This window comes from Rana temporaria, chromosome 3, assembly GCF_905171775.1.
Source record: "Rana temporaria chromosome 3, aRanTem1.1, whole genome shotgun sequence".
Classification (NCBI taxonomy): domain Eukaryota; kingdom Metazoa; phylum Chordata; class Amphibia; order Anura; family Ranidae; genus Rana; species Rana temporaria.
Window position 1 is genome coordinate 127,313,976 of NC_053491.1, and position 27,675 is coordinate 127,341,650.

General features: G+C 43.3%; 1 protein-coding gene across 1 annotated transcript; it reads right to left on the reverse strand.

Moving 5' to 3' along the window:
* Positions 1–553: 553 nt before the first annotated feature.
* On the reverse strand, positions 554–27,675 carry UCMA (upper zone of growth plate and cartilage matrix associated). The gene is made up of 5 exons (XM_040343408.1): positions 27,535–27,675; positions 25,546–25,611; positions 25,296–25,388; positions 12,253–12,351; positions 554–1,360 (listed from the first exon to the last, which is right to left on the reverse strand). The coding sequence occupies exons 1-5, from the start codon at positions 27,590–27,592 to the stop codon at positions 1,263–1,265; spliced, it is 414 nt and encodes a 137-aa protein (XP_040199342.1). The 5' UTR covers positions 27,593–27,675; the 3' UTR covers positions 554–1,262.

Below are 27,675 nucleotides of genomic sequence, written 5' to 3' on the forward strand. Positions count from 1 at the left end.
CCAGTCAAAGTCCAGACCTAAATCCAATTGAGAATCTGTGGCAAGACTTAAAAATTGTTGTTCACAAACGCTCTCCATCCAATCTGACAGAGCTTGAGCTATTTTGCAAAGAATGGGCAAAAATGTCCCTCTCTAGATGTGCAAAGCTGGTAGAGACATCCCCAAAAAGACTGGCAGCTGTAACTGCAGATAAAGGAGGTTCCACAAAGTATGGACTCAGGGGGGCTGAATACAAATGCACGCCACACTTTTCACATATTTATTTGTAAAAACATTTGAAAACCATTTATCATTTTCCTTCCACTTCACAATTAGGTGCCACTTTGTGTTGGTCTATCACATAAAATAGTTACTTTTTTGGTTGTAACATGACAAAATGTGGAAAATTTCAAGGGGTATGAATACTTTTTTCAAGGCACTGTAATTTCGCTCATCCTTACTTGTAGCAAATGCATTTCTGTAGCATTTAAAAACTCTGTTTTGGTGTTTGAGGCCTAACTGCATGTGTTAATTTATACGGATAAAGGACTAAAAATTCCACAGTGCCAGCAGCTTCTTAAACAGGTGTCATTTATAATTGTTCATCTCATTACATCACTTTTCATGACAACACTGCTTTATGGGTTTTTTTGGTTTTTTTTCAATCCCATCCATACAAAAAAACAAATAAAAGTAACACTGTGCTTACTATGCAATGGCAGCCAAACAAACTGATTCAACCATTTTAGTTATTATCCATTTTTTTCTGAAACAATAAGGATCGGAAGAGTTCTCTATACACATAAAGATTCTGTTTGATTAAAACCAATGACTGCCATTTTAAATACATCACACTATAATAGCACACATACTACAATCCAACTGTGGTGAATGCAAATTTTTACGACTCCGCTTATCCTCATATACGATATGATCATAGGTTTACCATCATACAGCTATGTCTGTTCCTTCATACAAAATTCAGTTTAACCTAAGTTGATTGTGCAATCAAACTGCGCTGTGTGTGGGTCGGGTTTTATTGAATAGAAGATGCACTGGCAAGCTGTTATCTGTCAAACATTTTTTTTTTTTCCTGCATGCAAGATTCAGAGAGAGAACAAATTTTACAACAGAAAGAAGAAAGAGCCTACAAATAATATAGAAACCTGGCAAGGAAAGTACAGCTTGTGCTCATTGGATATTGCTGCTCTGAATTGAAGATATGAATTCTACGGCAGAATTTTCTTTGTTTGAAAACTTATGTACATTAATTCTACATTCTCTTAAATGTTTTGTCGCTGGTAAATGTAGGAAGGAGAAAGTCCATCATAGTGCCATTGGCGCCACTGTTCAACCTGTTGACGAGTGCGTTCTTCTTGTTCTGTAGGCAGATTTGAGAAACAAATATTAGTAAATTATTTATGCATATGTGACCAAGGTTAGACATTGGCTTTAGATTTAGTACCATTGGTGGAAGTTAAAAAAAAAAGAGGAGGGTTTTAAAAATAAAAATAAAATAATCCACCCAAAATGTGATATTATACAGTCGGTATAGAAAATAATCACTGAGTTGAAAAAAAATCACCCCCTTGTCAGCATTTTGTTGAACCATCTTTTGCTTTAATTAGAGCCTTTAGTCTGTTGGGATATGTCTCTAGGCATGGGTGCTCAACCTGTGGCTCTCCAGCTGTTGCAAAACTACAATTCCCATAATGCCTCAGCCTTTGGGAGACATGCTTGTACCTGTCAGCGGCTTGCAATGCCTCATGGGAATTGTAGTTCCGCAACAGCTGGAGAGCCACAGGTTGAGCACCCATGCGTCTAGTGCAACTTATAACATCTAAGTGAAAGATATAACACCGGCATGTCAGAATTAAAAAATAAATAATCAAAAACCGAATCCTTGGAGAAAAAAAAAAAAAGTGTTATGGTCAGATGAGACTAAAATTGAATTATTTGGCCTCAACATTAACCACTTAACGCCCGCCGCACGACTATTTACGTCCGCAAAATGGCACGGACAGGCAGATGGGCGTATATATACGTCCTTGCCTTTCCGCGGGTCGGGGGTCCGATCGGGACACCCTCCACTGCGTGCGGCGGGAGGCTTACCTCGGGGAGCGATCCGGGACGACGGCGCGGCTATTCGTTTATAGACGCTCTGTCTCGATCGCTCCCCGGAGCTGAAGAACGGGGAGAGCCGTATGTAAACACGGCTTCCCCGTGCTTCACTGTGGCGGCGCATCGATCGTGTCATCCCCTTTATAGGGGAGACACAATCGATGACATCAGACCTACAGCCACACCCCCCTACTGTTGTAAACACACACTAGGTGATCCCTAACTCCTACAGCGCCCCCTGTGGTTAACTCCCAAGCTGCAACTGTCATTTTCACAAAAGAATGCAATTTAAATGCATTTTTTGCTGTGAAAATTACAATGGTCCCAAAAATTTGTCAAAATTGTCCAAAGTGTCCGCCATAATGTCGCAGTCACGAAAAAAATCGCTGATCGCCGCCATTAGTAGTAAAAAATAAAAATTCAATAAAAATATCCCCTATTTTGTAAACGCTATAAATTTTGGGCAAACCAATCGATAAACACTTATTGCGATTTTTTTACCAAAAATAGGTAGAAGAATACGTATCGGCCTAAACTGAGGAAAAAAAAAATTATATATGTTTTTGGGGGATATTTATTACAGCAAAAAGTAAAAAATATTGCATTTTTTTCAAAATTGTCGCTCTATTTTTGTTTATAGCGCAAAAAATAAAAACCGCAGAGGTGATCAAATACCACCAAAAGAAAGCTCTATTTGTGGGGAAAAAAGGACGCCAATTTTGTTTGGGAGCCACGTCGCACAACCGCGCAATTGTCTGTTAAAGCGACGCAGTGCCGAATCGCAAAACCTGGCCTGGGCATTTAGCTGCCTAAAGGCCCGGGGCTTAAGTGGTTAAATATGTCTGACGGAAATCAAATACAGCTCCCCATCCAACGAACACCATTCATACAGTAAAGCATGGAGGTGCTAATATCCTGTTATGGGGGGGGGGGGGTTCCTTTGCAGCAGGGACTGGAGCATTTGTCAGGATAGAAGAAAAATGTATGGGGCAAAATACCATCAAGTTCTTGAGGATAATCTGCTGCCCTTTTTCCAGAAAGTTGTCAATGGGAAGAAGGCTTACCTTACGACATTACAATGACCCAAAGCACCCAGCAAAAATGACCACAGAGTGGTTGAATAAGAAAAAGGGGAATGTTCTTGCATGGCCTAGTCAGACCAGACTTAAACCCCATTGAAAATCTGTGGAATGACTTGTATTCTGCAGTCCACAAACGGTCACCATCAAATTTAAAGTGGAAGTAAACCCTCCTATAATTTTCAGGCAAGGAAGCTGCCATCTTGGCCTCTGTTTAATCTTCAACTGCCATGATGCTGCACATGTGATCATTTATGACACCAGCCATTGGATGGTTTGACAGTTTGGTTGAGAGCACAACCAATGTGACAGTTAGCATTCCCGGCATGCCAGGAATGTAACTGCTTTTTCAAACTGTTAAATTGATGGGTTTACTTCCGCTTTAACTTAAAGTGGAAGTAAACCCTTCAATTTGATAGTTACAAAAAACAGTTAACATTCCCGGCATGCCGGAAATGCTAGCTGTCACATTTGCTTGTGCTCTCAGCCAAACTGTCAAACCATCCAATGGCTGGTTTCATAACAGGTCACATGTACAGCATTATGGCAGTTACAGATTAAACAAAGGTCAAGATGGCCGCTTCCTTGGCTGAAAACGATAGGAGGGTTTACATCCACTTTAACTTGAGCAGTTCTGTAAAGAAGAGTGAGCAAATATTGCAAAGCCTAGATGTGCAAAGCTAGTAGAGACATATCCCAACAGACTAAAGGCTCTAGTAAAAAGCAAAACGTGGTTCAACAAAATACTGACACAAGTAGGTTATCCTATTTCCAACTCAGTGACTTTTATTTATTTAATTTTATTTTTTTCTGACATCTTTCACTTGAATGTCATAAGTTGCACTAAGTAAATACAGCTGTGTGTCTGTCTTCATTTCAGGCTGCAACAAAATGTGATTATTTTAAAGGGGTGTGTTTCTTTTCTATAACAAAGCTAGCCCACCCAAAACTGATATTGTAGTTTTGGATAGATGCTGGAAGGTGAAACCACCTGACCATTTCTTATTTCACAATCGTCCTATTAGACAAGATCACTTGGGAGTCCTAGCAAGGGGATTGGCCCTAGACGTCATTAGCCAGAGTCTGACTCTACCTATAAAAAATATAATTTTCAGGTGGACTGAAGCTTTAGACTTTACTTTATATTTTTGTGCCTTAGAGGAAACTTGTACTGAGTAAATATGTAGGCTGCAATTGCTAAGTTTTCCTTTTGAAAATACTGGGTGTTGATCAGGCAACTTCAATAGTTTCTGAGTCACTAACCCAGATCAGGAGTTTAGACTTTTCTAGATGTATGCTTGTTCCAGAATAGTGAATGTATTGAGGCCAGAGAGACAGCAAACTAGTGTGACTTTGAAACATGTGCCACGATGCCAGGGCTGGATTGGGACCGAAATTTGGCCCTGGACTTTATCCAGACTGGCCCACTTTGACAGGTCTCTCCTATGGCGGCCGGACAACTCCCGCAACCCCCCCCCCCACCGGGCCACCCAAGCCCCCTCTCCCCCTTCACTAGCCACTAGCTGTTCTACTTTATTAGAGTAGAACGGCTGGTACTGGTACTCTTATAGGCAGTACCAGTGGGGAAGCTAGACTTTTTTTCACCCGGGGCAAAGAATCAGTTCGGTGCCCCCCCTTATGGGACAAGATTAGGCAGAAGTAAGAAACTCCCAGGCCATAGCTGTTGGGTCAGCTGTCTGTCCCCTCCCCCATGTTTCTCTGTCGTCCCCCCTGCTCCTCTGGTCCTCCCCTTGCTTCTTTGTTCCCCCCAGGTGAGCGCTGTGGGGAGGGAGAGGAGGTGAGTGCTGCTGGAAGGGAGAGACAGAGGAGCGGAGGGGGGCGGCGGTCCACTGTCACTAAAGCTGGCCCACTGAGCCATCGGCCCACCGGGAAACTCCCTGTAGTCCCTATGGCCAGTCCATCCCTGCACGATGCCAAGAACAGACGTCACAGGGGCGTGTAATAGGAGACTATATATGGACTAAGTAAAAAGGGGGGGAACTAATGCGCAAAACCAATCTACCCAGGGCAACTAAATAAAATACAATAAAATCAATAAAGGCAGCAGCCACTACTAAAACAGTGATCACGCACCAACAAGCATATATAAAACAGGGAGTGTAATGGCGCTTGCCAAAGGGAAATATAAATACGATACAATATATTACTCACATACAATGCATAAAAACGTGTGAGTAGTGATCAGTGATGTTCAATCAAAATGTGTTCCACTCCTAATTTCCTTGCAGACCCTTCATAACATCCATAATTCAGATGTAAAGGGTAGGAGTAGTGGATATAATAGATAAATAGATTTACAATGATACTATGGAAATCATTGATTGAAATGAATGTACAAATGAAATGTAAACAAAAGCTTCCAGTGATAACACCAAAATGAAGTGCTCAAGTGTTGACGTGAAAACAAATTCCCAAATAGGAAGTACTTTGTATATCAATTAATATAGCGAAATGAGACAGTGTGCTCAAAGATACAAAGTGCAACGTGAATAAATACTGTTATAAATGAATTTCATGAAAAAAATATAATAGATAGAAATAAATATATATAAAAAATGTCATAAATATGTAAAAAATATTCCAGTTGATAATGTGTTCAAGTTGACTTCCAAAATTTCATATAAAAAATGTTCAAACGTTGTGTTCCAAACGTGCAAAGAGATAAAAAAAAAATCAAATAAATGAAATGAGATATAAAGATATTCAAAGTGCATAAATTTTAAAGATTTCCCAGCGGTGAAAAAGTTGTTCAAACCAATGCTCCAATCCACCATGCGATCCTCCAAAGTGACTGTGCAGATAAGATAGATAATGCTAGCCTCTCACCTCAATTGCGATAATACAAGCCTGTTGGATAGGGGATGAAACCCAGCAGTAAACACTCTGCATACAGGAAGGTTCAGGTAACTCCGATCCTCCACCTCCAAATTCCTCCAGACACTCTCAAGAGAAGCAAGAAGCAGGCTCCATAGTGCAGTAACTCAATGGTAATTTTAATATAAAAAAATAGTAACACTCACAGTTGATACGGCTGTGAACAGCATGCAGATAACTCCACAGTATTATTTACAGATGGTCAGCAGATCTCCGCTCTCGGCCGGAGTGTCGTTGGTGACGTCATCTCCGCTCTCGGCCGCGAGCGGAGATCTGCTGACCATCTGTAAATAATACTGTGGAGTTATCTGCATGCTGTTCACAGCCGTATCAACTGTGAGTGTTACTATTTTTTTATATTAAAATTACCATTGAGTTACTGCACTATGGAGCCTGCTTCTTGCTTCTCTTGAGAGTGTCTGGAGGAATTTGGAGGTGGAGGATCGGAGTTACCTGAACCTTCCTGTATGCAGAGTGTTTACTGCTGGGTTTCATCCCCTATCCAACAGGCTTGTATTATCGCAATTGAGGTGAGAGGCTAGCATTATCTATCTTATCTGCACAGTCACTTTGGAGGATCGCATGGTGGATTGGAGCATTGGTTTGAACAACTTTTTCACCGCTGGGAAATCTTTAAAATTTATGCACTTTGAATATCTTTATATCTCATTTCATTTATTTGATTTTTTTTTATCTCTTTGCACGTTTGGAACACAACGTTTGAACATTTTTTATATGAAATTTTGGAAGTCAACTTGAACACATTATCAACTGGAATATTTTTTACATATTTATGACATTTTTTATATATATTTATTTCTATCTATTATATTTTTTTCATGAAATTCATTTATAACAGTATTTATTCACGTTGCACTTTGTATCTTTGAGCACACTGTCTCATTTCGCTATATTAATTGATATACAAAGTACTTCCTATTTGGGAATTTGTTTTCACGTCAACACTTGAGCACTTCATTTTGGTGTTATCACTGGAAGCTTTTGTTTACATTTCATTTGTACATTCATTTCAATCAATGATTTCCATAGTATCATTGTAAATCTATTTATCTATTATATCCACTACTCCTACCCTTTACATCTGAATTATGGATGTTATGAAGGGTCTGCAAGGAAATTAGGAGTGGAACACATTTTGATTGAACATCACTGATCACTACTCACACGTTTTTATGCATTGTATGTGAGTAATATATTGTATCGTATTTATATTTCCCTTTGGCAAGCGCCATTACACTCCCTGTTTTATATATATGGACTAAGCCAATGAAATGTGTTCACGTGTGTGATATCATGTTGTTAGTAAAAGGAGCCGCACAGGCTCCACCTCTTTCTCTTGAGGTTGAACACTGGAAGGTGAAGATGTAGATTTTTTTTTCTCTCTGGTCTGCATGTTTCACTATTATGATTTGGGTCAAACGGCAGAAATGGGTTTCGCCCTGAGAATTGTGTCAGGGGTCATCATTATCACTAGTTCTTACAGATGGGGGATAATCAATGGTGTCCTTATATCTCCTAAATATTTTCTTTAAAAACCAGATCCTTCCAATCATGACAGACCTTGTCATCAATAAGGAAATTAACAATTATAAGAAGAACTTATTTGTGCAGGGTGTTGAGATGTTTACAGACTATGATTTAGTAAATATTCTTCATTGATTTGTAAAGAAATGATTGTGACATAAGAATATTTGGCTTCCAATAAAATGTTTTTAAAGCACATCAACAAAAAGTAATTTTCCGAAAGCAGAACTTTACCCATAATGGCTTGATAACAATTAATGTTCTTTAAAGCCTCATACACACGATCTGACTTTTCTGTGGATTTTGGTCCGAATAGGTGTTGAACTTGTTCTGCATACACATGGCAGAACATTTTCAGCCAGCATTCACCAAATCACATGGTTTTTCAGCTCTTTACCACCATCCTTTGGGCAACTTCTGCTTTTGTTGTCTGAGGTTTAGCATTGGTTCTGAGAATGCGTGTTTGTACTTTGGACTTGTGTACACACGATCGGATGATCCTCCATCAGACATTTTGTTGTCGGAAAGTTTGAGAGCATGCACAGCAAACATTTGTCCGTGGAAATTCCGACAACAATTGTCAGATGGAGCATACAGACTAGGGTTGTCCCGATACCGATACTAGTATCTGTATCGGGACCGATACAGAGCATTTGCGCGAGTACTTGTACTCGCGCAAATCCTCCCGATTCCTGATCCGATACCTGGGAGAGAGAGGCAGCGTGTAACGCCTGTGTCCGTCTATAATGCTCAGACGGCAGCCATCTAGTGTATAAAAGCCGCGCCTCCTCCTCGTCTGTGATAGGGGAACACTCCCAGCAAGTGAGTCAGTGTTTTGCCTATCACGGACACCCTCTCATCCTTATCCCATGGACGAGGATGAGAGGATGTCCGTGATAGGCGGAACACTAACTCACTGCTGGGAAACTGAGTTCCCCTATCACGGAGGAGGAGGAGGAGGCACGGCTTTTGTACACTGGATGGCCGCTGTTTGAGCATTATACAGGGACACAGGCATTACACGCTGCCTCTCTCTCCCAGGTATCGGATCGGGCAATGCTGTTGGCAGGAGTTTTACTGACAGTGATCTCACTATCCTGGACGTAGCATGCATTTGATGTTACCTGAAGGTGAACTTCCTTGTATAGTGCTGTCCTGAACCAACACTTCCCATCGTAGGACTTAGACACAGACAGATTGTTCTGAACCATATTATACTGTCTAGTTGCTTTACACCCAAAAGGTCGCTGGGGACGTAACATTTTATATTTATCTCTGTTCTGATGGCTGAATTTAATTAGATGGAATTGACCTTTTTTAATTAGCTTACATAATTGGGGATCAGTCAGGCTGTGAGGTAGGAGTGTAAATCCCACCATCAGGATAATTGAAATAGGAGTTGGAGGTAAAAATGGTTCTTTTGAAGTGGGCTTTGGCAATGGTAATTGTGGTGGATGGTTTGAGATCTGGTGTTTTGATAGGAGTGTCTTCCCATGGCAGACCCTTGATTGGGAAGAAGTCGATCCATGTCGATCCATGGTTTTCTGTCTTTTTTGGTGCACCAGTCTAAAAGTCAGTTTTTTAGTGCTACTGTGAGAACAGGTGATTGTTTCAGTCCTTTTGTTTGATTTTTTAGCATTGATTATATTCCAACCAGTGTGCTGCCATGGAAGCTATTAACTTTTTAAACAATCAACAGTTTAGTCCAGAAGCTGTCACATGACATTAAAAAAAGTATCGGTAATCGGTATTGACGAGTACTTGAAAAAAGTATCGGTACTTGTACTCGGTCTTAAAAAAGTGGTATCGGGACAACCTTAATACAGACGGTCAGATTGTCTGATAAAACACGTCTGTCGGACCGTTGTTGTCAAAAAGTTTGATCGTGTGTATGGGCCTTAAGAAAAAAACATACATTCCACATAAATAATTATGCTACCAACATTAGTAGCGGGGTGATGGTTGGGGGCTAAAAATGTTGAACTTTGGGGCTGCAGAGTGTTGACGGAGACAGAGAAAGCAGCAGTTGGTGGATGGCAATTGGAAAAGTATGCTAGGGAAGGAAGAGTTTTGAAAGTGGTGGTGTGGTGGGGGGGCAGCAGACAAGCAAAAAGAGTTACACATCCGTGGTCCCAAATGGCCGCCATCAATATGGCGGTGTTATGCACACATGTGCAGGGTATTGCCTCCATATTACTGGCAGTTTTTACACAGCCAAAATCCTATGCTCCCATTGTGTAGGTTTTGTTTGTGCAAATGTGTCCATAAACTATACTCTACTGTACAGGCTTTGGGAAATGCAATATATAGTGAAAAATGGGACATGTAAGAAATTGCGCTTAGTCAGCATGAAGGGTAGTGGAAATTGAAACATAAAAATAATTTTGTGCAACAAAGCTGCCATTGTAAAAAAAAACTTGTCCCAAATGTTTCCATCGTCTGTGGAATATATTTTTTATATTGCCCTTTCTAAGTAGAATTTTACTTTAAGCAATCATTTCAGATTTACAATCAACTATTGTATTGATTAATCTATATATTTGTTATGAACATACATCATGATGAAACTATATATATATATTAGTGGTCTGAAGTGTGTGCTGCTTCCACTCCAGGGCTCCTACCATAAGACTTCTTATGTTTTGCTGGTTTTAGGTGATTATTCTGTCAGATGTCATATTAATTCAGTCTAACCGATCACAGTGGGAGAGGTGGTTTTTAATGCTGGGTTTGTGTGTTTACCTTCTAGTCGTGGTCCACCGAAATGTTAGGTTCCACTTTCCTCTACCTCCTTGATGACTAACTGCAGAGCTCTGGAGCATTTCCTTGAGGTTTTAGGGCATTGAGGTTTTGTTAATAAACTTTAAGCTGTATATGTGGCATTAAGTGGAATATGGTGGTCAGTGAATATAAGAATATTTTTTTTACCAATCTATTTATTTATTTATGCCCAGCTGTGGGTGGTGCAGAATGCATGGTGCGCACCACATAGGTTACTGGAAGAGTATGTTAAGCAAAAAGTGCTCCATTTCCATTTATTTCATGTAAAATATGTAGGTCATTTATCATGTCAACTACATTTTCCCCAATCCTTATACATAAATAAGCAATATGTTGGAAAAGAAGTAGAAGTAGTCTGTTCCATCGAGAGGATCTGCCGTTCAGAGACCATTGATATGAGCTTGTCTGCACTGTTTGTCTGGGTAACCAATAGTGGTTACCTTTTAAATGCTTGCTTTGAACCTCTGTCTGGTATGCAAAGTAATAGGTCATACTAAATGATCCATCCTCATGATCTAGAGTGTATTATGACATACAGTATATAGAATGGTACAGTTGAACCTTGGATTACGAGCATAATTCGTTCCAGGAGTATGCTCGTGCTCCTAATCCAAAGTACTCGCATATCAAAGCAAGTTTTCCCATTGAAGTCAATGGAAAAAAAAATAATTTGTTCCGCATTGACTTCAATGGGATGCTATACCGAATGCGGCCAGAGGTGGGAGGGCGCCAGAGAGCCCTGAAAACGTCCGAAAAGGCCAGAGGACACTTCGACTCGTCTCATGCGCCCCCGTACCTCAAGCCAAATGAGGTACTGCAGGCCATTATTCGGCTTTTCTCGGCTCCTGCGCCCCCTTGTACCTCAGGCCAAATGAGGTAGTGCAGGCTTATTTAGCTTGAATTCTGCTCGTCTTGATAGTTAACACTCACAAACCGAGTCAGAATTAAAAAAAAAAAAGTTTCTCGCAAATCAAAACGCTCTCAAACCAGGTTACTCTTAAACCGAGGTTCCACTGTATTTGATTCCTTCTCTGACTTTCATGGCAAGTTTTTTTGTTACTTCCTCTTAATTTATTTGGGACTAAAGTGGATTTGAATATGCCACTATATGATGGAGATAGAACATGTAGATTCAGGCTCCAGTTCATGGTCCTAGATGATGTATCCAGGCCACAAGGTTTGATGGATAAACAACTTGACTCTTAAGATGTGAATGCCACAAATGAAAGAAAAACTAGCAGCACAGCAATTACCAAATGTTTATACTGAATATGCGATTACAAAAAAAATGTAATATACAAAAATACAAATGTAGGGACCTGCCTTCAAGAGCAAAAAAAGGAGCAACATTTCAGCTTTAAAGCCCAACTCCAGGAATACTATGACTTGAAATAGTTTGTTTGAGCCAAGCTGGCCCAAACAAAAAATGTCTTTACCAATTGATACAGTGGCTGTCAGCGCTGTAGTCTCTTTTATGGCCAAATGCGGTACTGCAGGCCCAATTAGCTTAAATTCTGCTTGTTTTGCGAGACAACACTCGCAAACGGAGTCAGAATTATTTTTAAAAAGTCGCTCCTCTTTCAAAAAGCTTGTTAACAGAGTTACTCGTAAACCGAGGTTCCACTGTATTTCCAATTGTTGCCTGGGCAAGAGTACTAAGGAGACTTCATGTAAACTGCCAGACACAGATTCTTTCTGCACCACAGGACTGTCTGCTTATGGAAAACTAGTGTAAATAAGGAGACAAATAAATGTGTTTCTCTCCCTTTTGCTAATCCTTTCTGCTTGAGAATTAAGTGCGATAAACATTTTAGGAGTGCGCCCTGGTTCACAGTGATAAACAAATCCTTACCATCCTGTTCTTCCTCCACATAGTTCTCAAACTCATTCCTCTGCTCCTCGTAGTACTCTCTCCTGCGCTCATCTGCGGACAATCTCACCCTGTTCTCGGCTGAAAGCAAATACATTTTTTGTTACAGTATAAAAACTACACATTTGTTTTGCATTTTATTTACCTCAGCAACAATATGAGACAAATGAACACCAATTGTGTTCCAAAAGATCAATTTAGTAAGCGAAAGTCATCTATTCCACAGTAGTTGCTCACAGAATGTCACAAAACATATGCATCTAAACATTACTTGCTGTTTACATTGATAAGATAACTTGGCCACCCAAGCCGGATCAGACTGCTTGATTTTTTTTTTTTTTTCATTGTCCATACACATAAGAAAGCACTTGTGTGATGTTTAAAGGAGTTGTAAAGGTTATTTTTTTATTTTCTAAATATTATTATTATTATTAAACAGGATTTATATAGCGCCAACAGTTTGCGCAGCACTTTACATCAATAGGTTCCTTTAACCACTTCCTGCCCGGCCTATGGCCGATTTATGTCCGGGAAGTGGTTGTGAAATCCTGACAGGACGTCCATGGATGTCCTGCAGGATTTCATGCCGCGCGCGCCCGTGGGGGCGCGCAGCGCGGCGATCGTTGATGCCGGGTGTCAGTCTGACACCCTGCATCTCCGATCTCGGTAAAGAGCCTCCGGCGGAGACTCTTTACCACGTGATCAGCCGTGTCGAATCACGGCTGATCACGATGTAAACAGGAAGAGCCGTTGATGGCTCTTCCTCACTGACAAACGCGAGTATAGGAGAGCTGATCGGCGGCTCTCCTGACAGGGGGGGTTCGCGCTGATTGTTTATCAGCGCAGCCCCCCCTCGGATCGCCACATGGACCACCAGGCCAAACAAAAAAAAAAAGCATGAAAAAAAAAAAAAAAGCCCACCTATCAGTGCCACCCATAAGTATCCATCAGTGCCACCCATAAGTGCCGCCCATGAGTGCCCATCAGTGCCGCCTATGTGTGCCCATCAGTGCCGCCTATGTGTGCCCATCAGTGCCGCCTATGTGTGCCCATCAGTGCCGCATACCAGCGCCGCCAATCAGTGCCACCTCATCTGTGCCCGTCAGTACTACCTCATCGATGTCCATCAGTGCCATCTTATCGGTGCCCATCAGTGCCGCCATATCAGTGCCCGTAATTGAAAGAGAAAATTTACTTATTTACAAAAAAATTAACAGAAAAAAATAAAAACGTAATTTTTTTTCAACATTTTCAGTCTTTTTTTAGTTGTTGCGCAAAAAAAAAAAAACGCAGAGGTGATCAAATACCACCAAAAGAAAGCTCTATTTGTGGGGAAAAAAGGACGCCAATTTTGTTTGGGAGCCACGTCGCACGACTGCGCAATTGCCATTCAAAGTGCGACAGTGCTGAAAACTGAAAATTGGCTTGGGCGGGAAGGTGCGTAAGTGTCTGGTATGGAAGTGGTTAAGCTAGTGCATTGTTGGTTCACTTACCTTTTCCTTCCATTTCCCTTCTAAATGTTTTTTTCTTTGTCTGAATTTCTCACTTCCTGCTTCTCTCTCACTTCCTGCTTCTCTTACTGAGGAGAAACAGGAAGTGAGAAATTCAGACAAAGAAAAAAACATTTAGAAGGAAAATGGAAGGAAAAGGTAAGTGAACCAACAATGCACTAGCTTAAAGGAACCTATTTAGAAAATAAAAAAATAACCTTTACAACCCATTTAAAAATAAGACTCACTTCATAATATTGGAACACTAATGTAAAATATTACTTCAGTGTTCACCCCAAACTAATATATCAGTTTAGGTAGATAGAGGGGGGCCCTAATTTACCAGTTCCAGGTCAGCTACCACAACAAGGCCATAACAGTGGGCACTTTAGAATTCGGGTGGTAGAGTGTTAGTTTTAATGGACATTGGACATTGATTGGATCTAGTGGTTGCTTTAGGGCACTGGCTATTCCTGGTCGTCCTACGGCGGCACACAATGGGTTAAGCTTTCTCCTAACCCCAAAAGGAAGAAAGAGTTAAACTAGCAGTGAGACAAGTTAGATTTAATTGATTGCCCATAGTGGGACCACCTGTCCCTGCCCTATAAACTGCCCCCAATAACACCAACACACGTATTTTTTTCTTTCTTCATACCTGGAAGAAGAAGAAGAAGTCGTGAGGCAAGTGCTCACCCCCGGTGCTTCCGGGTTCTTGAGCGGAGGGGAGGCTGTATACCGGGTGCTATCTCCGGTCCCTCAGCCTGTGCCCCATCATCCTCTGGTCCGGCAGCAGGAAGTATCTCCCGAGAGGCCGCCATACTTTCCCCGTCCAAACGGCTACATGGATACCAGAGGCTTGTTTGCGCTCCACAGGCCGGAAACGTCACAGTGGACCGCGCGTATTGATGACGCACTTCCGGGAGTTCCGGAGATCGCGTCCAGAGACCGGAGGGACGGTAAGGTAAGCGCCTGTGGCGACCGTTTACCTCTCTACACCCACTCGGGGACATACATTTTCGGTCTCACTACTAGTTTAACTATGGTATGGATAACAGAGGGGTCTCATCTCTGGGGGGTTTCCCACATACCGCGGCCGCGTCACTTCCGGTCTGAGTGTCCACACTATTTCTGGCCGGCGGGGATCTGCTATGGCTACACTCAGCCTTAGGCAGCAGATCCCTTGGCCGGTCAGAGGTAAGAGCATGTCTTGGGATTTCTGTTGAGACACCAGTGTGGAGGCTTTGGCAGTTCTAAAGAGGGATTTCTCTATCTCTTGTTTTTTTCCCAGATGGCGTCCTCTGGTAAAGCCAAGAGAAAGTCCAAACACACCTTTTGTAGCAAATGTGAGCAGCCCATGCCGGAGTCTTATACAAGTGACACCTGTGCATCATGTTTAAACCCGTCTGACAATACCAACTCATTTCTATCGTGGTTTAAAGGGGAAATGTCCAATACCTTTAAAGAAATTAAGGACTCTTTGGTGCCCAGGAAAAGAAAGAGAAGTTCCAGGGGTATTTCCCCCACTGCAACTATCTCCTCTGGGGAATGTAGTGCTTCCTCTTCGGATCAGGAGATACTATTTGAGGACCTAGATGACGATTTGTATTTATTACCCAAAGACAAAGTTCCCAAGCTGCTGTCGGCGGTCAAGGACACTATAGAGTCATCCAAGGATGTGTCGGCTAGGCCAAAGAAAGACCAATTATATTACTTTCCTCAAATCCCAGATATGAAGTTTCCGTTTCACCCCATTCTTGCTGACTGGTTCAAGAAGGACTGGCCCAACCCTGACAAAAAAACTGATGCAGGAGCCCGCTTTAAAACCTCTTATAGGTTGGATTCTAAGGTTTCGTCCGAATGGGAAAATCCACCCAAGCTGGATCTGGCGGCTGCCCGGATGGTAAAAAAATCGCTGTTTCCCTCTGACGAATCCTCCAAATTGTCCGACCCTTTAGAACGCAAGGCGGATAGCTTAGCCAAAAAGAATTATCTGGCTGCAGCCTCCACCTCAAAAATTGCAGCCTCCTCAATTCCAGTAGCTAGAGCACTAAGGGTCTGGCTGAGTCAATTATCCTTAGATATAGAAGAGGGGGTGTCTAGAGAATCTTTGCTAAAAGATGTTCATATGATGAAGTCTGCCGCGGAATTTTTATGTGATGCCCCGGTAGATGTTCTAAAGTTTTCATCCAGATCCCTCGCTTTATCTAATGCGACTAGAAGGGCGCTTTGGATAAAGCAATGGACGGGTGATTTATCCTCTAAATTCAGTTTTGTTAATATGCCTTTTCACCCTTCATCCATGTTTGGCCCTCATTTGAAAGACATCCTTAAATCTTACAATGAGGAGAAGGACGCATCTTTTCCCGTAGAGAGGAGGAGGCCTAATAGACCTTTTTATGGAAGATCCAGATACTCCCCAAAGAAGAATTTTTCCTTTCGGGGCAGAAGACCGTTCTATAAGAAAAAGCAGGATGCAACCGCGGCCAAAAAGCAGCCCTTCAACAAGCCCAAAGAAGCCTGACGCCACCAACGCCTCTCCTCCTGTGGGAGGCAGGCTGAGGTTTTTTTCTCAGGTCTGGCAAAAGACATCATCGGACTCCTGGGTAACAGACATCGTCTCCAGAGGGTACTCCCTAGAGCTGAGTTCTTTTCCTCCGCAGAGGTTCACGCTCAACAAACCCTCCAACCCAGTAGTTCTAGAGTTAGTGGAGGATTTTATAAAAAAGCATGCTCTAGAAGAAGTTCCAGATCGGGAGAAATTCCAGGGCCTCTACTCCCCAATTTTTGCAGTTCCCAAAGCCTCCGGGGGGTGGAGGCTAGTAATAGACCTCTCTTTCCTAAACCAGTTTTTCGTGAAACGCAAATTCAGGATGGAGTCGATTCGGTCTGCCATTGCAAACATAGAAGAGGGAGACTTCCTAGCGTCAGTCGACCTCCAGGACGCATACTTGCACATCCCTATCCTAAGATCTCACAGGAAGTATCTACGGTTAGCTCTGATTTGCAACCATCAGATTCTCCATTATCAGTTTACTTGCCTACCATTTGGCATCACCTCAGCACCTCGAGTCTTCACAAAAGTCGTGGTGGTCCTGACAGCAGCCCTTCGCCTACAGGGGATATATGTGACACCCTATCTGGACGATTGGCTAGTCAGGGCTCCCTCGAAAGTTGTGTTAAGACAACATCTTCTCGAGACCCTCCGAATGCTGGACTCTCACGGGTTCATCGTGAACATAAAGAAATCCTCTCTGATCCCTACTCCAGTCATTTCCTTCCTTGGGTTCACAATAGACACCCTTCAGATGAAGCTGTTCCTTTCTCCTCAGAGGGCTTCCAATGCCCAACAGGCAGTGCGGGATCTCCTACAATCCAATCACTGCTCAGTGAGGAAGGCAATGAAAGTCCTAGGTACGATGACTTCGTCCCTGGAAGCTGTTCCATGGGCCAGGGCCCACTTCAGGATGCTTCAGAACTGCATCCTGTCCCAATGGGACAGGAGCCAAGACTCTTTGGACAGGATTATCATCATTTCTCCCACAGTGAGGAAGGACCTCGTCTGGTGGATACACCCTCAACGTTTCCGGGGAGGCAGACTCCTCAGGACTCCGATTCAAACAGTCCTCACCTCGGATGCTTCAGGCTCAGCCTGGGGTGCCCATGTAGGGGACCACTGGGTACAAGAGGCCTGGTCTCGGAGAGAGCTTCAGATGTCTTCGAACTTAAAAGAGCTTACTGCGATCAGGAAGGCACTCATTCATTTCAAGTCCGAACTTCTCCACAAGTCGGTTCAAGTACAGTCAGACAATTTGGCGTCAGTCTTTTACCTGAACAAACAGGGAGGAACACGGAGCCCCTCCATGCAGAAGGAGTGTGCCCGCATCATGCTCTGGGCGGAGGAAAACCTGTTTTCCCTGACGGCCACCCACATCAGGGGTGTAGACAATGTGAGAGCGGACTGGCTCAGCAGAAACTCGATCCTGCCAGGGGAGTGGGAACTAAACCCTCAGGTTTTCAGGAAGATCACCTCCAAGTGGGGTTTACCCGAGATGGATGCTATGGCGAATTCCCAGAACAAAAAGCTCCCCCGGTTCTGCTCCCTTTCCAGTATGGGGGGTCCGCTAGCAATAGATGCTCTCTCAATGAGCTGGAGGAAACTTTTTGTCTATGTCTTTCCCCCGACTCCGCTGATCCCGAAGGTACTGCAGAAGATTCGGGACGAGAAGGTGAGAGCAGTAGTAATCCTACCATTCTGGCCCAGGAGGGCATGGTTTCCGCTAGCCTTGAATATGGCAAGGAACCAGATCTGGAAACTACCCATCCAGAAGGACCTTCTTCTCCAATCAGGGATGCTACATCCGGACCTCGAGAAACTCCAGCTTGCGGCTTGGAATTTGAACTCAGATCCTTGACAGCTCAAGGCCTGTCGCAGGAGGTTATAGCTACCCTCATGGCTTCAAGGAAGCCCGCTACCTTGAAAGTCTACGGCAGGATATGGTCCCTCTACTCCGCCTGGTGCGCCAGGACTTCATCTTCTCCTGAACAGGTAGCATCTCTCTTACAATTCCTACAAGAGGGCTTCCAAAAGGGCCTGAAGCCAAACACCCTAAGGGTCCAGCTGACTGCTATTAACTCCTGCCTGAACGGAATATTTTCAAAAACTCCCCTCGTCAGCAGGTTTTTCAAGGCAATTAATAAAATAAGACCAGTCTTCCAAGAACCATTGCCAGCTTGGAGCTTGCCCTTAGTACTAAAAAGGTTAACATTACCTCCCTTCGAGCCTCTGGAGAGTTCATCCTTAAGGTTCCTCACATTTAAGTGCACTTTTCTGGTAGCAATTACGTCCGCCAGAAGAATAAGTGAACTGCAGGCCCTGTCATCCAAGGAGCCCTATCTCAGATTACTTTCGGACGCAGTAGTCCTTAGAACTATGCCGGGTTTCCTCCCCAAGGTTTCCACCTCCTCAAACATCAATCAGGAAATTGTGTTGCCTGTATTCAAAGATAGATCTGAAGATAACATACACCTTTTGGACGTAAAGAGGATCATCTCTGCTTACTTGCAGAGAACCTCGATGTTCAGACAGTCTGAGGCCCTGTTTCTACAGTTCCAAGGCCCAAACAAGGGGAAAAAAGCAAGTAAATCTTCACTGGCACGGTGGATAAGAGACACTATCAAACACTGTTACCTTTTGGAAGGCGAAGATTCCCCTCTTCTCCTTAAGGCTCACTCTACAAGATCTACAGCTGCGTCCTGGGCAGAGAGGTATCATATTCCAATGGACCAGATCTGTAAGGCGGCGACGTGGGCTTCACCGAACACCTTCATAAAGCACTACAGAATAGATGTAGTATCGTCCGAGGGATCGGCCTTTGGCTCAAGAGTGCTTCAGGCGGCTTTAAACCATTGATCCCCCCCTTTTTTTCATTGCTTTGCAAATCCCATTGTGTGCCGCCGTAGGACGACCAGGAATAGGAAAATTTATTCTTACCTGAAATTTTCTTTTCCTGTAGTCCGTAGGCGGCACAGCTCTCCCTCCCATTAAATTTACTCTATTGCTGCATAAAATACGTGTGTTGGTGTTATTGGGGGCAGTTTATAGGGCAGGGACAGGTGGTCCCACTATGGGCAATCAATTAAATCTAACTTGTCTCACTGCTAGTTTAACTCTTTCTTCCTTTTGGGGTTAGGAGAAAGCTTAACCCATTGTGTGCCGCCTACGGACTACAGGAAAAGAAAATTTCAGGTAAGAATAAATTTTCCTAGTGTTTCAGAGCGGCTAACTTTTGTTATTTGTTGTATTTTAGCTATGACGATGAGGAATTTGTGTAATAATTCCCCAAGGTGTTGGCTCTCAACTCTTGAGGCACGTTTTTAATTGAAAAAAAATATATATATCTGGACCAGTTTCTATGACTTGACACTCATCTTTTTTTTTTATATATCAGGTGGTGCAACGGTCTTGCTATTTAATCATTTTTTTTACATCTAGGCTCCTTGCACACTGGGCTTAAAAAAACATCTGTTCTTTTTGGAGTAAAAAACTTCCATATAGAGCAGGGGTCTCCAAACTGAGGCCCTGGGGCCAGATGCGACCCTTTGCTTGCCTGTATCCGGCCCTTGAGGCTCTTTCCACTGACACCAACAATGGGGCATAAATCCTCCCACTGTCACCAACAATGGGGTCATAAATCCTCCCACTGTCACCAACAATGGGGCCCATAAATCCTCCCACTGTCACCATGGGGCCTAGATCCTCCCACTGTCACCAACAATGGGGTCATAAATCCTCCCACTGTCACCAACAATGGGGCCTAGATCCTCCCACTGTTACCAACAATGGGGCCTAGATCCTCCCACTGTCACCAACAATGGGGCCTGGATCCTCCCACTGTCACCAACAATGGGGCCTAGATCCTCCCACTGTTACCAACAATGGGGCCTAGATCCTCCCACTGTCACCAACAATGGGGCCTGGATCCTCCCACTGTCACCAACAATGGGGTCATAAATCCTCCCACTGTCACCAACAATGGGGCCAAAAATCCTCCCACTGTCACCAACAATGGGGCCAAAAATCCTTCCACTGTCACCAACAATGGGGCCAAAAATCCTTCCACTGTCACCAACAATGGGGCCAAAAATCCTTCCACTGTCACCAACAATGGGACCATAAACCTCCCACTGTCACCAACAATGGGGCTATAAGTCCTCCCACTGTCACCAACAATGGGGCCTAGATCCTCCCACTGTCACCAACAATGGGGCACTATTCCTCCCACTGACGCCAACTGTTTCTCCCCCCTAATACCAAAGATGGGGCATTGTTTTCCCCCACTGGGCACAGTCCGGCCCCCCTAAAGTCTGAAGGACAGTGAACTGGCCCTTTGCTAAGAAAGTTTGGAGACCCCTGATATAGAGCATTTTTTGTACAAAGTTTAGACGAGTTTAGGAGAGTTTTTATGTTTTTTCTGCCAATGAGCTCCAATCAGAAACGCGAATGAGAAGGTTTTTTTTTTCCTGCCTCTAAACATTGTTCTAAAAAATATGCCTGTAATCGTCCTAATGTACATGGACACATAGGATAACATTGAGTAGCTTTTACAGGCAGAACACAAAACTCCTGTAGAAACAACATTTTTTTATTCCAGTGCGCATGGAGCCTAAGCATATTGCAACTGGAAAAGAGAGGCTTATGGCTACAGTAGGGAGAACAAAACTGGAAGCACAGTTGGGAAATCCACCAAGGAGATCTGTTAATGCAGATATGTTAATACAAAGGGCATGTGGATATTTCCGCAAAGTCCACCCACAACTTAGTTGAAGTCAACTGACCCTTTCAAGACATTACATTATTAACCACTTGCCGCCCGCCAATGACATATTGACGTCGGCAAAGTGGTTGTAGAATCCTGACCGGACGTCATATGATTCTGGGGGCGCGCATCGCGGCGAACGTTGTTGCAGGGTGTCAGTCTGACACCCCGCAACACCGATCTCGGTAAAAAGTGTCTCTCACAGAGGCTCTTTACCACCTGATCAGCCGTGTCCAACCACGGCTGATCACGATGTAAACAGGAAGAGCCGTTGATGGCTCTTCCTCACTCGCGTCTGACAGACGCGAGTAGAGGAGAGCCGATCAGCGGCTCTCCTGACAGGGGGGGTTCGCGCTGATTGTTTATCAGCGCAGCCCCCCCCCCTCGGATCGCCACACTGGACCACCAGGGAAGCCCACCCTGGACCAGGGAGTGGCAAAAAAAAAAGTCTGGGGGGAAAAAAAAAACATTTAAAAAAAAAAAAAGATGCCAATCAGTGCCCACAAATGGGCACTGACTGGCAACATTGGTAAATCAGTGCTGTCCTTCAGTGCCACCCCACAGTGCCCAGTGCCCACCTATCGGTGCCCATCTGTGCCACCCATAAGTATCCATCAGTGCCACTCATAAGTGCCGCCCATGAGTGCCCATCTGTGCCGCCTATGAGTGCCCATCAGTGCCGCCTATGAGTGCCCATCAGTGCCGCATACCAGCACCGCCAATCAGTGCCACCTCATCTGTGCCCGTTAGTACTACCTCATCAATGTCCATCAGTGCCATCTCATCGGTGCCCATCAGTGCCGCCATATCAGTGCCCGTAATTGAAAGAGAAAACTTACTTATTTACAAAAAAATTAACAGAAAAAAATAAAAACGTATATATTTTTTTCAAAATATTCAGTCATTTTTTAGTTGTTGCGTAAAAAAAAAATCACAGAGGTGATCAAATACCACCAAAAGCAAGCTCTATTTGTGGGGAAAAAAGGACACCAATTTTGTTTGGGTACAGTGTAGCATGACTGCGCAATTGCCATTCAAAGTGCGACAGTGCTGAAAGCTGAAAATTGGCTTGGGCAGGAAGGTGCGTAAGTGCCCTGTATGGAAGTGGTTAAGAAGCGCCCTAGACAGGAAGTTTTAATGGACTCACACTTCACAAAAAAGATAACTTGTACAACTTCAACGATACCAGTTTTATAAACACAAGTTCCATAAAAACGTAAGAAGGAAAAAGAAAGCATTGCATTTAGCAGTAATGCTCTAATGACAGCTATAGCTGAAAGAGAGTCTTTTGCAAATAGCTGTGCTGTCCTTGCCCAGATCCTATGAGCTTTGTAACATGAGCTGAAGGTGAGAGCACTAAACCTCTTTTCTCCATGCTGCCCTGCACCTCCTGCAGCTGCCCAACACACAGCACACATATTCTGCTTCTGAGTCCAGTAGACGCTCTAGGAGGAGAAAGAGCCCTTCATTGTACAGTGTAATGCAGGCAGCCCCGGCGGTAAGAGGAATGCTTCTGTAGCTATCAGACCATGCACAACATGTCTAAATAAACTGTCTATACTACAGTACAGGTTTACTGAATTCCCCTTCCACCTCACTTTAACAAGGTAGTTGGCAAAGAAACAAAATCTATCAGGCAAAATATAATTAAGATTTAATTTTTATTTCTGAAGGTTTTATAAGTGTGTAGGACAGTGGAGAGCTTAGATCCTCCTCTGAAAATGTGTTATTTAGTAGTAGATCGCAAGGGATGGTACAAATGATGTGGATATATGTATAATTGTACAAAGTAGTAGCTTTTATTTTGTGCACTAGAGGAATGAGCGTTGTAATGTGGTTGCTAACATCTACAGCTCTGCTTTCTTCCAGTTTTTATATACTTAAAGCGGATGTCCGCTGAAATTTTTTTTATTAAAAGCCAGCAGCTACAAACACTGCAGCTGCTGACTTTTAAAATTAGGACACTTACCTGTCCTGGAGTCCAGTGCCGTCCGCAGCAGAGGACGAGCGATCGCTCGTCACTCTGCTGCCCCCCCCGCCATCCTCGGTGAGGGAACCAGGAAGTGAAGTGCTCCGGCTTCACTGTCCGGTTCCCTACGGCACATGCGCGAGTCGCACTACGCCTGCCGATTGGCTCCCGCTGTGTACTGGGAGCTGAATGTTCCCAGAGCACAACGGGGGGGCGGGAGGTGACGTCATGCCGCAGTCTGCCCGAGACTGTGTGGCCGGAAGTGGGTGCAAATACCTGTCTTTAGACAGGTATCTGCACCCCCCTGAAAGGTGTCAAATGTGACATCGGAGGGGGTAGGGTTCCGATCAGCGGGAGTTCCACTTTAGGGTCGAGCTCCGCTTTAAAACTCACTGCAATTGCCTACAATGTCCATTGCTGGTATCAGATACAGTAAAACCTTGGATTGTGAGCATAATTCGTTCCAGAAACATGCTTGTAATCCAAAGAACTTGCATATCAAAGCTTTTTTTTACAGGGTATAAAAAAGAAGAGAGGCACCTCTAAGTGTAGCAATATGTTGCTAAATGTTGTACCTTCATTAAATGTAACCATATTGCTACACGCAGTGATGGCCAACCTTGGCACCCCAGATGTTTTGGAACTACATTTCCCATGATGCTCAGCTACTCTGAAGAGTGCATGAGCATCATGGGAAATGTAGTTCCAAAACATCTGGAGTGCCAAGGTTGGCCATCACTGACTTAGAGGCTCCTCTCTTCTTTTTTATACTCAGTTGTGACATGACGCTACTCTTATATCAAGACATTGCTTGTATATCAAGGCAAAAATTATTAAAACATTTTGCTTGTCTTGCAAAACGCTCTCAAACCAAGTTACTCTCAAACCAAGGTTTTACTGTAATATGTTGAAATGATTCACTAACACTGGAACATAGAGGGGAACTGAGTTCCCTTAGGTATTATTCTCCAAAGTTACCTTCAAGTGCATTTGTCACTTTGCTTATTCAGGAATCCCCTTTATAGTCCACCACCTTCCAACTGATTCTTGTCATTGCCATGCTCCCCCACTGCCTTGTTCCCCCATCAGAGGCCTGAGTCAAGAGACCTGGATAATGTTAAAGCTGGATCTTAAAGCGGGAGTTCACCCAATTCTTTTTTTTTTTCTATTTTCCCCCTAGCTTCATGCTCGTTTTGTCTAGGGGAATCGGCAATTTGTTTTAAAATATGAGCCGTACTTACCCGTTTTCGAGATGCATCTTCTCCGTCGCTTCCGGGTATGGGTCTTCGGGAGCGGGCGTTCCTTCTTGATTGACAGTCTTCCGAGAGGCTTCCGACGGTCGCATTCATCGCGTCACTCGTAGCCGAAAGAAGTCGAACGTCGGTGCGGCTCTATACTGCGCCTGCGCACCGACGTTCGGTTTCTTTCGGAAAATCGTGATGCGATGGATGCGACCGTCGGAAGACTGTCAATCAAGAAGGAACGCCCAGTCCCGCAGCCCATACCCGGAAGCGGCGGAGAAAATGCATCTCGAAAACAGGTAAGTACGGATCATATTTTAAAACAAATTGCCGATTCCCCTAGACAAAACGAGCATGAAGCTAAGGGGAAAAGGTGTTGGCTATGGGTGAACCTCCGCTTTAATGAACCTTACCCAGGGTCTATACCCCCCACCCACACGCACACACACTTCAACATGATAGTACATAGGTCTGTCAATTGGTTGCCCAAGCGCCGAGCACTGCACTGTGGGAAAAAGGGGAGAAGGTCACATGCTCTATCATACCCCGAAGTACCTAGATAATCTCTAAGGACCCTGGGAATTAAGTGTAGATGCAGGGATAGCAGCAAAGGTGTGTTTTAGCTGGAATGGGGATGTCTTATATAGATGTGACGAAAGTATATGTTACTGTAATTCATGTTGTGCCTGTGAATATTTTGTATTGAGTCTGAGAATACTGTAATGGTCAATACAAAATGTGTAAATACCTGGTACAAATTACTTGGAATGGGGGTCTGTTGTATGGTTTACTTATAGAAGTCATACACTTAACTCTTAAATTAAAATGAAATCTTCTGGCACCCTTCTAGGGCATTAGGCTCATTTAGAAACATCTTTGTAACCAGAGACAAGGCAGGAATGCCGTCTAGTAATATATCCTTACAGTGACAGCAGGAATCCTGGACATTTTCAAGGAAACTGTGGGACAGAAAAACAAACAAACGTTTCCACAAAGCTAACACCCTCACCATTGATTTCATCCTGGGATTTTGTTGATCTCTTGCCACGTTTTTTGAAGAAGTTGGAAGCGTCAGATTCCTGCATGAAGATCTTCTTCAAGCCTGGAGTGAAATTTATATTAGGTTCAGTTTGTAGAATGCTGTATTTTACCAAAGTTTATTGTCAATGGAACAATATCATGCAAATGGATCCTTGTCCTTTATAAAGAACGATTCTAAAGTGTTAACATAGTCTAGCGTCTTTAATTTATGTACTTACTTTCTTTTTTGTCAGTTGCCCCATCATCACGGCTTCTCACTGAAGCACTTTCAGCCACCTGGGAGACTAGAGAGAAAGGTGAACTTACTGAATATAGTGCCAATATAGAAAATATTCTCAATGGCACAACTCCTGAGGGTAATGCCCAACAGCTTATTACCCGTAATTCTAAACTTTTGAGTTTACAACTATTTCGGTAAGCCTAAATTGCATGCATGCTAACCACCACATCCTAAATTTTACCAGCATTAATTAATCAGAGCTCTACTACTGTACTTAGCAATTTAGGGATTTGGAAACAAGAATTAAAGAAGTTGAATGCAGTAATGCCGCGTACACGATCAGGCTTTTGCCCGGCCAAATCACATTGGAATTTCCGACGAAATTCCATCAGAAAAAAATAGAACATGTTCTATATCTAAACGCTTACATCTTAAGCCTCGTACACACGTCCGAGGAACTCGACGGGCGAAACACATAGTTTTGCTCGTCGAGTTCCTTGTGAAGCCGCCGAGGATCTCGCAAGCCAAATTTTCCCATTCCCTTCAAGGAAATAGAGAACATGTTCTCTTTTTGGCCCGACGAGATCCTCGACGGTTTCCTCGCCGAAAAGTGTACACATGACCGGTTTCCTCGGCCAAAAAAAAAAGCCAGCAAGCTTCTTGCTGGTTTTTGCCGAGAAACTCAGTCGTGTGTACGAGGCTTTACACTCTTCCATAGGAGTCCATGTGTCCGGCGTCCTAAAAGGGGCCAGGCACGTGGATAGAGAGGCAGCGTCCGTGCACCCACAATCACTGCTCGGTGGATTGTGGTAACTGTGTCGGAAAGCCAGCTGTCATTTGTCACAGAAGCACCAGATTTACCAAGGTCTATGGTCTGATGGAATTCATCGGAATTTCCGATGAAAAAACTCCGATGGGGCTACACACGATCAGAAAATCCGATGGAAAAAGTCCATGTGACTTTTTCCGTCGGAAATTCCTACCGTGTGTACGGGGCATAAGTCTGCAGCTCGCGTTGGCTCCTTTAACATTTCTAATGCCCGGTACACACAAACCGATTATCGGACGAATGATCGTCCATTTTTTTTTGTATGCTAATCTCACGTCGAATCTGATGAATTTACTAAAGTCATGAAAATTCTCGTATGGCAGAATAAAAAATCGGAAGTGATGTCATGTGTTGTAATGCATTTGTATTGCATTTTTGAATGACAGCTGTACTGATTAAACGAAAATCGTATGATCTGGCATTGTACGAAAAATAATTCCGTGCATGTCCGATAGAATAAAATCGGATGAACTGTCCTCATCGGCTCTCGGAAGCTCTGTACTAACGATCCGACTATCGTACGATCGTTTCGAAAGCGGCATTTTTCGTACGATTTTCGGATCGTGTGTACGGGGCTTAACACTGATCAAGGAAAATTAAATAAACCTTCCAAAGGACGTACATAGAATATAACTGCACGTTATTAAAAATTATTGCAGTATGTGCAGGATATCTGGAAATAATAATAATAAAAAATTTGCATTGATATCTATTACTTGATGTGTACTGCAAGCAGGAGAAGTTTTTTCATCCAATCATACATTTCCATGCATTGTGCAGGCTCCCTCCACTACCCAACATTAGTGTAATTTCTGGAAAAGAAAAGCAATCAACCAGGTAATTCTAAACTAGAAATCTTCTGCCAATGATTTATATGGCAAATTGGGTGGTACCAACATATATGCTATCATCTCCGAGTCTGACCAGAATTGTTGGATTGGGCATCTATTGAGAGCTCTGGTGCACAATCACTGCATGACCAAAGGAATTGTGTTTTAAAATACAGACGTCATGCTTTAACGTATATTTAAATATTTAGTGGTGCATTTTACAATAACGAAATATCCCTTTAAAAAAGCACACAAAGATCACTCTAAATTCAGCATCAGAAGAAACAAGTTGCATGCTTATCCCAAAATAAAGGTAGACTTTTCTTACCTGCTAGAAGCACGACTGCTGCAGCAAAAGATAGAAACAGGACCTGTTTCCAGTTCATTTTGGCTGAGATTTCTTGCCTTGTCAATACACAGCAGAACACTGAGGAAAAAGTAGCAAATTCCTCATGTGTCAGATAGGAAG